This window comes from Solea senegalensis, unplaced genomic scaffold (assembly GCF_019176455.1).
Source record: "Solea senegalensis isolate Sse05_10M unplaced genomic scaffold, IFAPA_SoseM_1 scf7180000014613, whole genome shotgun sequence".
In the NCBI taxonomy this organism is placed as follows: Eukaryota; Metazoa; Chordata; class Actinopteri; order Pleuronectiformes; family Soleidae; genus Solea; species Solea senegalensis.
In genome coordinates this window covers 1-12522 of record NW_025321085.1, presented here as the reverse complement: position 1 = coordinate 12522, position 12522 = coordinate 1, and the positions used below count along the sequence as shown (strand labels likewise).

The window sequence follows — 12522 nt, the reverse complement described above, 5'->3', positions numbered from 1 at the left end:
TTATTCCATTTATGAAATGATTTCAGCTCATAACACGTGACTCAGTCAGTTAACTGAAGCAGATGAATTTGTCCATGTTAACGGCGCGATGTGTTAAATTCAGCAACATTTATTTGTGAAGTTGCAGCTGAATCTCCACCACATCACTAATCTATGCAGCCTTCACTTCATTGAAACTCAGAAGATTTTTAGTTTGTCCCTTTTGGTCCAAAATAGTGCGTTTACATTTGAGTTAAAAGTCTGATTCTAGTCAGACTAAAGCCCCTTTTCCGACTATGGTCCCAGCTCGCCTCGACTCTCTTCGGCACGGCACGGTTTTAGGTTTTTCCTCTACAAAATAGCACCTACTCAATGTGGGCGGAGTCATCACTGCACAGCTGCATGTGACTTTGTTTTACATGTGACACACACACACACACACACACACAATCAAGTGACTAGAGACTTGTAAAGCAGTTGTTTTCAGTGTAACTGAATCATTAGAATCGGTTCATTAAAACTATTGGTTCAGTACTTCCTCCATGACCGGAGCACAGACTCCGTTTGTGCTGTCACTAAATACACCAGACTCCTCTGTTAGATATTGAGATTTTAGACATTTCCCTGGTAATTGTTGGAGATGAAGCCACGTTTTTAGGATTGTTAAGTCTTTTTAACCGATCTACAGTTCGGCTCGATTCTTGTGTCGGACATCTCTTCCTGTGAAGGCACTCTTGACCAATCAGTGGCCGGCAGTCTGGCATAGTATCGCCTCAGCTCGCTTGAAGCCTCGCCAGAGCAGGTACTAAAAAAAAGTACCAGGTACTATGCTAGTGGAAACGCAACTTAACCATGCCGAGGTGAGGCAACTTCAAATATGTTAGTCTGACTAAAATCGAGCCAGTCTTAGTCAGACTAACATACCTAGAAAATGAGATTCATAGTCCGATTACTCCTGCATGTACAGTACATGCTTAGTTAGACTTGGCGTTCTGAGCATGCACCACAACGTCCTCCCTGGTCTTTGTTGCCGGAAATCAACACGGCAACCACAAGAGCCACGCTCCATCTAATTAGTATCACATTAACATGCACAGCAGGCACCAGACATACACAACCACAGCAACCATCCATCTCACGGTTTACTGTTTGTTTCTCTGTGACGTAAAAAAAGGTCAATCGGAAAAAAACTGATCCAATACGCACTAGCACATAGAGAGATACAGCGCCACCTACGGAGGCGGAGTCGATCCAAAGGTTCTGTAACGTGTTGTTTTTTGATATCTGTGGATATTTCTGAGGCTTTTTGAAGCGGCATATAATCTGCATCACTTGCTTGGGATGATAAAATCTGCTGTACACACATTTTTAAATGAAGTGTTGTCAGTCTGTCAGCTTATGTTTCGAATATCTCCCACCTGAGAAGTATTCCCCTTTTTAATGTTGTAATTATGATGAGGCACAGAACATTCTAACACACGTTTACATATCAGCACGACACTGAGAGAACAGTTTGCTTTTTCTTTCTATAATATCATAACTATACCTTAACAATATTATAGAGAGAAGAGAAACGACAACACTTCACACAACAAACAAAGCACTGGGCATCAGTGGAGAGAAAAAAATGTGCCTCGACAGGTTGCGGTGAAAGGGACAAATGGGGGACAGAGGAGAGCGAGACCAGGTTGTAGGTTTAGACAGGACATTTCTGAATCAGTGATGTTAGCGCTACAACGTTGTGCCTTAATACTATACCAATAAAATGGATTTGACCGGATTACACTGACACAGCTCAAGGAAAAACAAAAACTCTTTCATTCCCGCAGTTTCATCAACATTTGTATCAATGCTTGTTGTAAAGTGCAGCTGTACATCGACGTGAAGAGAAACATGGATCCACCAGATCAAGTCTGAAGAACACCAGGTTCAACCACATGTCACATCTTTAAATAGGCTATGAATGAAATTCCTTGTGTTTGAAGACATACAGTAATAGACAGACGTCATGTTTTATTACAGTTTTATTATACACAGTAATGATACAGTCTGGCTCATGAATAAGTATTTTAGTGTTTAATTCACATCATTCCAATTCAATAAAATATGTATTTATGAACCAAACTGTACCATTATATAATAACACTGTATATACACACACACACACACACACTCACATAAAACATGACGTCTGTCTGCTCCCTCAACTAAACTCCTGTGAGGGCACACATGTCAGACTCCAATTGACACTATTATCAGAGCATGACAACCATAATAGTGGCTGTCCGCCTGATTCACCTATTTGGCAGGAAATCAAAGTCACATCCAGGTGTTGAATTCCCAGCGCTTATGACGACAGCATGCGCATTTCACCGCGAATGTTACCGCCCCACCAGTAAGTTTACTTGGAGAGCTCCACCTTAGCTCCACCTTGTCCCTGCAAGAGTGCAGGCGAGGGAGGAAGAGCGGCATTATGTCAAGGCAGAGGGACAAGTGTGTTGTTGGTGGCTGCACAGTGGAGCACACAAACTTCCAGCCTCAGAGGATTTTATATATGAAGCTAATGTGCCGGATAAAGTCAGCAAACGTGTGTTCGCACCACTTCACATCAGACTGCGGCCAGCGGGCGCCATGTTTAGTCAGCGACTTACAAACACACACATTGTTAAGAAAAGGTCTCATAGAGCTCATAACTGACCATTCCGACACGTCCTAATTACATTACATTACATTACATTACATGTCATTTAGCAGACGCTTTTATCCAAAGCGACTTACAATGGAATTGAGTACAATCAGTCAGGGGTGGGAATCGAACTTACGACAATGAAGTCTTTCGCATACAGGGTATCGGTCTTAACCACTGAGCCACTCCACCCCCCTAATTAAAAATATTTATTCAGCACGTCCTCCATGACCAGAGCACAGACTCAGTCTGATACAGTCACATATAGCAGCAGTTTATGCAGCTCGCTGGTGGCGATCAGTGGTGCTGTCCCTAAGTGTTTTAACTGATTTACAGTTGGACAGTTTTCGGCTCAATCATTATGTAGGACGTCTCTTCCTGTGACGGCACTCTCGCCGTTTTCTGCGCACGCTGCCATATAGTCAGAGAACTAGTGGAGGGAGGGGGAGACGAATAGAGCTGTAAAGCGCTGTAAAGAGGACAAATCAGAAACCCCCTGGAAGAAGTGGGTGTGTGTTTGCCTGTGTCTCATTTGCATATAAAGGGACCATGCACGAAAACTGAGCAGGGAACTATTTTAATGGGGGAAATAGGGTATAATATGTCCCCTTTAAGTCCAGCTGAACTAGTGTTTGGATGTGAGATTAGGGGTCCTTTAAAGGTCCTTAAGGAGCATTTTATCAGCCCAGAATTAAAGGAAAAAAGCATTCCTGAGTATGTGGCCAAGCTCAAAGAGCGCCTTCAGCTGGCTTGCTCTTTGGCTAGGAATGCGCTGACCTCTTCCCAAAGGAAGATGAAGAAACGTCATGACCAGAGAGCAGTTGCTTGCCTGTTTCAACCCCGAGACAAGGTATTGATTCTTTTACCTGTACCTGGTTCTGCTCTCTCACATAAATTTTCAGGTCCTTATGTAGTGGAGAGCAAACTGAGTGATACAAACTACATCATCAAAACCCCTGACCACTGGCGGCAGACCAGAGTATGTCATGTCAACATGATGAAACTGTACCGCCCAAGAGAGGATGAAAAGGGGCCACCTACAACCCAAACATTTTCACCTATGGCTTCACTCTCTGAGGTGACGACTTCCGCTGCTGCTGATGGCCTGGTGATGCGTAACGCTACACCACAGGGGGCGAGACTTAGCAACACTGAGGTATTGTCTGATTTGCCTCACTATTTGTCTCATCTCCATGGTGACCAGAGTATTGACATCGCCAAACTCATACATCGCCAAACTCATACATGACTTTCCAAGCCTTTTCAGTGATATTCCCTCCCAGACCGGTCATCACACATGACATCATTCTGACTAACCCTATACCAATCAAACAGCGGGCCTATCGGGTTAGTCCAGCTAAGAGAGAGATGATGAAAAGGGAGGTTGACTATTTGTTGCTGAATGGATTTGCAGTACCGAGTTGTAGTTCTCCTTGTGTCCTAGATGTCAAGTCTGATGGAAGTCTGAGATTCTGTACTGACTTCCGAAAGGTAAACTCAATTACTGTCCCTGATGCACATTCTTTACCTCGTAAACCGTCAACTTGTGCATTGATGAGATTGGACCTGCGAGGTATGTTAGCAAACTCGACATGTTAAAGGGATACTGGCAAGTTCCTTTAACCCCCCAGGCTTCTGAAATTTCAGCCTTTGCAACCCCTGACAGCTTCCTCCAATACACAGTTATGCCTTTCGGACTATGCAATGCTCCTACTACCTTCCAGAGGCTAGTAAGTAAGGTTTTAGGAGATGTTTCAAACTGTAAGGCTTATTTAGATGACATTGTGGTGTATTCGAATGACTGGGCTAGTCACATAACCACACTGAGGGAGGTTTTTTGGGGCTTATCTGCCACATCTCTTACACTGAACCTTGCCAAATGTGAGTTTGGGAAAGGAACTGTTCTCCATCTGGGTCAGCAGAATGGTCAAGAAAAATTGTGTCCAGCAAAAAAACACCGCCATTTCAGAGTTGCTCTCCAGTTCTGTCTGCCCCAGATTTCACCTCCCCCTTTAAGCTGGAAGTAGATGCCTGTGCAGTTGGTGCTGGGAAAGTGCTTCTGCAAGAGGATGACCAGGGCATCGACCACCCCCGTGAGTTACTTTTCTCGCAAGTTTGAAAAACACCAACTTAAGTATTCCACTATTGAGAAAGAAAATCTTGCACTTGTGTTTGCTCTGCAGCATTTCGAAGTTTACCTAGGGTCAAGTGAAAAGCCTATCAAGGTTTTTACAGGTCATAACCCCCTAGTATTCCTTCATCGCATGTACAACCATAACCATCGTCTTATGCGTTGGTCACTTATTGTTCATAATTACAATCTGGAAATCAGCCATAAGAAGGGATCTGAAAATATTATTGCTGACGCACTGTCACGTGCAGCATAGTTAGTAGGGTTGTAGATTTTGTTGTTTCGTTCCAAACAAGGTATTTGGACTTGTATGGGTGGGGGTGTTACATGCCCAGCAGGGGCATTAGGTTTGTTTTCTTGTTCTCTCCTCCCTCCCTCCCCTATCCTTCCACCAGGTGCTGCTCATGATGAGCTGCACCTGAGAGGACATGAGGCCACCGCCTTAACTTCTACCATGGCCAATCACCTGACTGGAGGCTCAATAAAAGGGAGCCTGCTGAGGAGCTCACTCTCTCTCATGACAGAATTGCTGGCAGACAACAATGATGGTAAATGGTGTGTGGTGGGGAAGGGAGTTAGTTTAGTTTGGGGTACCCTGTACATGTCAGCACGTAGCCAACACTGTGTCTATATACACTAGGTTAGTGGTGGAGCGTTGCCATCCATGTAACAGTTTTGACAGTTATTTTGAACTCTTGTTTTTAGAGAGGACAGGGTTTTTGTTTGATAACAAAGGTTTAGTATAGGACTGGTTTTGTTTTATTGATTTCATTTATTTGGCACTCCACCTCCCTCCTTCCCCCCCCCGCCTTGTGTAAACCAGGCTGTTGTGTTCAAGTTAATCAATATTAAACATTATTTTTTAAACCGTCAACTTTGCCCTGATATAAATCCTTGGTTTGTCGTGTTGCTGTTCTGTTTCTCCAACAACAACTTAGGAACGTAACACTTAACAAACAAGAGCACACGGTTAAATATTAACAAGCCTAACCTAACTAAAGGTGAACCTAAACACACATGAGCACACAGTTAATATAGCCTAACTTAACAGCAGCAGGTTAACGGTCACCTGACTTTCTCCTCCCATGGTTCTTTGAGGGCGACAGCAGATGGATCTTCAGGATCTTTTCTGAACGCAGTCGAAGTTTGAGCGAGATTTTCTGACAGACGCCGTCTAAACAAGCACAGGTCAGAGGTCAGAGGTCAGGGAGTGTGAGTGAGTGTGTGTGTGTGTGTGTGTCTGTGCACCTGATGTCTCCTGCAGCAACAAACATTGTCTCTTTACTCTCCAAACTCGTGATGCTGTCGACTGAAAACTGACTGATGTTGTCACTGCTGCTGTGAGCTTCAACCTACACACACACGCACACACATATACACACGCACACATACACACACGGTTACTGTCATGGTTACACTCTCAGCCACGCCTCCTCACTGTCTCACCTCCACCTGCAGCTCTCCAATGTCGTCGGTCGCCCATGCGTCATCATCGTTGTCATAGTTGTGGACGGTGGACAAACTTCCTGTCCTGTTCTCTGACGTCAGCCCGTCAGAAAACAGGACATTAACGCCGTTTGCGGCGCAACAGTTCAGGTTTTCCGCGCCGCTCTCAGAGCGGATCCTGGTCTCCGGGATCCGGTTTGGGACGTGTGACGTCTCAAAGCTGTCACACTCCAGAACCTCCACATAGATGATGTACGGTGCCTGGGGAGTAGAAGAGGGCGGGGTTAGAGTGTGCATTGGGCGCATGGGGGGTGGCGAACGCAGCGTGGCGTTACCTTGTCTTTGGAGTTGAGAACCACGGCCTGTGTGTGAGGGATGCGGCACACGTGGTGCTGGTTCTGGGCGGTGGGCAGCCACACTCGAGCCGGCAGTTTGTGGTTGAGCAGAGACAGTTCAGAGATGAGTCGCTGCGTCTTCTGCTCTTTGGTCGCTAATGTCGCCAAACGCTTCCCGATGCACAACAGAGACTTCACAAACTCACGCTGCGGGCGGAGACGCTCGGGCTGGCGGGGGAGGAGCCACCACACACACAATGGGCTCAGCTGATATTCATTCATTCATTCATCCATTCGTCGTTCACATGACAGTCACAGAGTCACAGGGTCACAGGTCACATCGTCACAGGGTCTGTGAAAAGCGAGGGTCTCATTTTCCCAGGACCTACCGTTTAGCCCTGAGTTTGCCCACATATCGTCACACGTACCCTGATAGCCACACTACATTCCCCATCATGCAACACATAGCAGCAGTAGCCGCGGCAGCGTTTCCAAGCCGAGTTTAGTATCACGTTTGATCAACATGTTCGGGTAAGCTACCTGCTACAAACAACCATAACACACGTCTGTTCAAGCAACTTCATTTATTTACTTAACATAGCGAAAAGTGAGGTACCCACTGGTTCAGTTACATATTCCATTTAGTTAACAATACGTTCTCTAGTTTACCAAATACAACACTCAAGAGTCGACTGCCAGTCTCCCAGGTCCGTTCACAAATTGGTCTGTGTGGAAACACGAGCCACATTGGAGCCCGATCTTTATTTTGTCCCAGGACAGTGTAATTGGGGTTTGCTAATGGCGGGGAGGTGAGTTGATGTGAATAATTCTTTGTGTCATTATTATTGCTGATGTGATGTATGTATACTCTACAGCCTCCTTCAGAAAACCCTCCAGGGCCAAGAGCGTGAGGCCTATAAGTAGGAGCAGAGATGGCGTAGTGTCCAGGTGCAGCTGAACAATGTCCGAGATGAACTGGAAGAAGAGCGAAGGTGTGGCGGTGATGGCAATCGACTTCTAGAGGAATCTGAGGAATGTGTCAGCAAAGTGCAGACAGTCCCAGTTCATGTCAATGGCAAAGCTACTGTGGCTCTTCTAGATACAGGCAGCACACAGACCTTAGTTCAGCCCCATCTGATAGACAGGTCAGAGAAGCTGAGGAAAAAGCATATCAGGGTGTGTTAACGGGGATGAGCATGTGTATCCTCTGACCGAGATATCAAGCCAGGTTCTCTTGCTGTTGCCGACGACAGAGAACAAGCTTCTGGCCCACTGGCAGGGGCCATATCGGATTGCACGTCAATTGGGGCTAGTGACCTACGAGCTGGAGATGCCAGGGAGGCTTAAGATCAGGCAGGCCTTCCACATCAATCTCCTCAAGGAGTGGCACGAGCGGGAGTTGCCGCTCAGTCACCAGCTGATGGTACGAGCTGTGGGGGAGGATGAAAACTTTCCGGAGCAGTTCTTTCATACGCAAATCCCCACCACTAAGCCCGACCTCTCTCACCTGACTGGTCAGCAGGCGCAGGAGCTACGGGCCATCATCCCAGAGGGGTTGTTCTCAGATCAGCCGGAGTGCACATCAGTGGTGGAGCATGACTTCCAACTCAAGGACTCCACGCCAGTGAGACAGCCGATGTACCGTATCCCTGAGTGCTTGTTACCGGCACTCCAGGAGGAGTTGGAGGCACTGATACAGCTGGGGGTCATCGAGAGGTCCAACAGTAGCTACAGTGGGGTATTGGCAGGTTCCATTGGCTGAAGGAGTAAAGCCTTACACTGCCTAAGGATCTGACCCGGAAGTCGGGGTCCACAGGAGTCAGGTGGGAGGAGGTGCATTTCTCTGTGAACCAGTGTTGCAGAGTCCAGACTTTGAGAGCCAGTTCACGGTGCAGACAGATGCATCAAGAGTGGGACTGGGGGCTGTTCTTCTCCAGGGAGAGGCTGAAGAGCAGAAGACTGTGGCTTACATAAGCCGTAAGCTCTTCCCCCGGGAAACCAGGTACTCCATGGTGGAACTTGAGTGCCTGGCGGTGAAATGGGCTCTAGAGACTTTTAAATATTACCTGTTGGGAAGAGACTTTTTACTTGAGACTGATCATAGGGCATTGCAATGGTTGAGGAAAATGAAAGAATGCACGCATTACATGGTGGTTTTTGTCTTTGCAGCCATTCAGGTTAAGTACAGGGCAGGGAAACTGAACCCGGTTGCAGACTTCCTGTCTCGTCACCGTAGTGACAAGCCTTCAGAGGGGGGAGGAAATGTGAAAAGCGAGGGTCTCGTTTTCCCAGAACCTACCGCTTAGCCCTGAGTTTGCCCACATAGCGTTACACATACCCTGATAGCCCATACCCTGATTCTAAATGACTAAGGGTCACACGTCACAGAGTCACACGTCACAGAGTCACACGTCACAGAGTCACACGTCACAGAGTCACAATGTCACAGGGTCACAGAGTCAAAAGGTCACAGGTCATAGCGTCACAGAGTCACAGATTCACAGGGTCACAGCATCACAGCATCACAGGGTCACAGGTCATAGAGTCACAGCGTCACAGCGTCACAGGGTCACAGGGTGATAGAGTCACAGGTCCATGCTGGAGCCAATCACAGCTGACAGAGGTGACTCTGAACAGGTCATCCGTTCACACTCACATATTCATATTCAGTCACATTCACACTCTCACATTCACTAACTCCGCCTCCTTGTTACATACACACACTCACCTTGTCGTGAACCGCCTCCACCTTCGGGTTACTCCCTGTTCTCCGGAGGACGCCACCACTCCCACCGCCTACCGCGGTGGCCTCGGACTTGGATCTCTGATGAGTTTGTCTCGACGAGGAGACAAAGACCTCCATGTCCGTCGTCACAGGGACACCCGTGAAGACAGAGTTGGAGGCGGAGCTGGAGGCATCTTTGTGGCTGCTGTTGTGTCTGCGGTGGTGGCGGCAGTGGGCCGGCGATGGCGGCGGGCTGGCAGATGCCGCGTCGGACAGTTTGAGTTCATCGGACAGGATGAGTTTTCGTAGTTTGGTGCCTCTGGAGTGACGCTGCGTTGAGATGTTCATGTCGGACGAGTAAGCGCCCAACAACCACGCCGACAGCAGTGAGAAGGTGATGCTCCGCCCACAACGGTAGAGCTGAGGATGACGATGGTCAAAAGTTCAAAGAGTAGGCTAATCACTGATCAATACAATTATTTCAATCATCATCCATTCAATCTTCATATTAAACCCTTTTTCACCAGCAGGGGGCTTACTAGTGATGTCATTCAAAGTTTCTGAGGTTGCTACACTTCAGGATCTACATACAACACATTCACCCATTCACAATCACTGATCAGCAGCTAAAGCAGAAGCTACAATAGCAGCTAAAGCAGCAGTTAAAGGGGACATATTATGCAAAATCAACTTTTTAACCATTGTAATACTTATATTTGGGACTCTGGAGGCCCGACCAGTCGCCAAAATGTGGAAAAAGAATACTCAGTCATGTTTTCGTGGTCCCCCTTAGTGTAAGTAGAGGTGATAAAACACTCCATGTTGAATTCCCTGCACTTATGACGGCAGCATGCGCATTTCACTGCGAATGTTACCGCCCCACCAGTAAGTTTACTTGGAGAGCTCCATCTTAGCTCCACCTTGTCCCTGCAAGAATGCAGGCGAGGGAGGAAGAGCGGTATTATGTCAACGCGGAGGGACAAGTGTGCTGTTGGTGGCTGCACAGTGGAGCACAGTGTTTTACAGAGGATTTTATATATGAAGCTAATGTGCCGGATAAAGTCAGCAAACGTGTGTTTGTGTGTTCGCATCACTTCACATCAGACTGCGGCCAGCGGTCGCCGTATTTAGTCAGCGACCGCATTTCACCGACGTAAAAACACACACATTGTTAAGAAAAGGTCACATAGAGCTCATAACTGACCATTCTGACACGTCCTAATTAAAAATATTTGTTCAGTACGTCCTCCATGACTGGAGCACAGACTCAGTCTGATAAAGTCACATACAGCCGCTGGCGATCAACGGTGCTGCACTCTCTGTGAAAATCAGTTAAAAAGACATAGGGACAGCACCGCTGATCGCCAGCTCCGGAGCATACAGTCACCGGTCTGATACAGTCACATACAGCGGCAGTTTGTTCAGCCCACCGTGCGCCGCTGGCGATCAACGGTGGCAATCAGTGGTGCTGTCCCTAAGTGTTTTTAACTGATTTACAGTTCGACAGTGTTCGGCTTGATCCTTATGTAGGACGTCTCTTCCTGTGACGGCACTCTCACTGTTTTCTGCGCACACTGCCATGTTGATATTGTCAGAGAACTAGTGGAGGGAGGGGGAGAGAAATGGAGCTGAGCGAGTGAACGCTGTAAAGAGGACAAATCAGAAACCCCCTGGAAGAAGTGGGTGTGTGTTTGCCTGTGTCTCATTTGCATATAAAGGGACCATGCACAAAACCGAGCGTTCTGAAAGGGGCGGGTTTAGCAGGGTTATTGAACTGCTATGGTGCTTCATCTTTATGGTATTTTGACCAAAGCATGTCACTGACATGTTCATTAGGACACCAGGGAAATATTTTAATGGGGGAAATAGGGTACAATATGTCCACTTTAAAGTAGCAGCCACAGTAGCAGCCACAGTAGCAGCTAAAGAAGCAGCTACAGTAGCAGATAAAGTAGCAGCTATAGTAGCAGCTAAAGAAGCAGCTACAATAGCAGATAAAGTAGCAGCTACAGCAGCAGCTAAAGAAGCAGCTACAGTAGCAGCCACAGTAGCAGCTAAAGTAGCAGCTACAGCAGCAGCTAAAGAAGCAGCTACAGTAGCAGATAAAGTAGCAGCTATAGTAGCAGCTATAGTAGCAGCTACAGCAGCAGCTAAAGAAGCAGCTACAGTAGCAGATAAAGTAGCAGCTACAGTAGCAGATAAAGTAGCAGCTACAGCAGCAGCTAAAGAAGCAGCTACAGTAGCAGCTAAAGTAGCAGCCACAGTAGCAGCCACAGTAGCAGCTAAAGTAGCAGCTACAGTAGCAGCTAAAGTAGCAGCTACAGTAACAGCTACAGTAGCAGCTAAAGTAGCAGCTAAAGTAGCAGCTACAGAACCCACCCTGCTGGTGAAGAAGACACATTGTCTCACCAGGTAGGGTCTGATGGCGTCGCCCACCTCCGAGTCCATGTGCACGTACATGCTGAGCAGCTGCGGCAGGTAAAAGTCCACGTCGTTGTCAGGAAAACTGAAAAGTCTGTTTCCGATGTACGCCTGCACGCCCGGCTCCTTCGACTTGTACAGGTAGGAGATTGCCATGGAAACGTCAAACAACTTGGACTCAAAGAGGCGGAGCAGCCATGACTGTTTTGATGATGACGCGATCGCTGGTGGCAGTGAGGAAGGTGGTGTTTGTGCTGAGGGAGGCAGGACTTGCTGGGATGCCCCTCCTTGTTTTTGTTCCTCTTCTTCCTTGTCCTGCTCTTTGATGGAGCTGGAGCCTGAACCGAGGAACCAAGGAGCTTCACAGCACTCGCTCAATTGAACGTTTTGTCGTTGGTGATGTTGGGGCTTGTTGTCGCTGTACAGCTGGACTTGGAGCAGAACTTCCTGACAAGCCTTCAGAGCAACTTCAGCATCAATGACTGCAGAAACACAGGAAGATGTTTAAAGGTTTAAGGAAAACAACTCTTATTGTCTTACAAACCTTTCAACAGTCAGAAGGTTTAACAATCAGAAGGTTTAACAATCAGAAGGTTTAACAGGCAGAAGGTTTAACAGAGGGTTTAACAGTCAGAAGATTTAACAGGCAAAAGGTTTAACAGGCAGAAGGTTTAACAGGGGGTTTAACAGAAAGTTTTAGACAAAGTTTAACAGTCAGAAGGTTTAACAGAGGATTTAACAGTCAGAAGGTTTAATAGTCAGAAGATTTAACAGAAGGTTGAGTAGAAGCTTTAATAGT

At 46.9% G+C, this 12522-nt stretch overlaps 1 protein-coding gene across 1 annotated transcript; it reads right to left on the bottom strand.

The window, feature by feature from the left end:
• Positions 1 to 3232: 3232 nt before the first annotated feature.
• On the bottom strand, positions 3233 to 12218 carry LOC122761344 (phosphatidylinositol 4-kinase beta-like; the record flags this gene model as incomplete). Its single annotated transcript, XM_044016556.1, has 6 exons — positions 3233 to 5970; positions 6045 to 6148; positions 6243 to 6503; positions 6578 to 6805; positions 9306 to 9722; positions 11712 to 12218. Coding segments are annotated over 6 exons (1626 nt in total), but the record flags the coding sequence as incomplete, so codon positions are not given.
• Between the last annotated feature and the right edge of the window lie 304 nt (positions 12219 to 12522).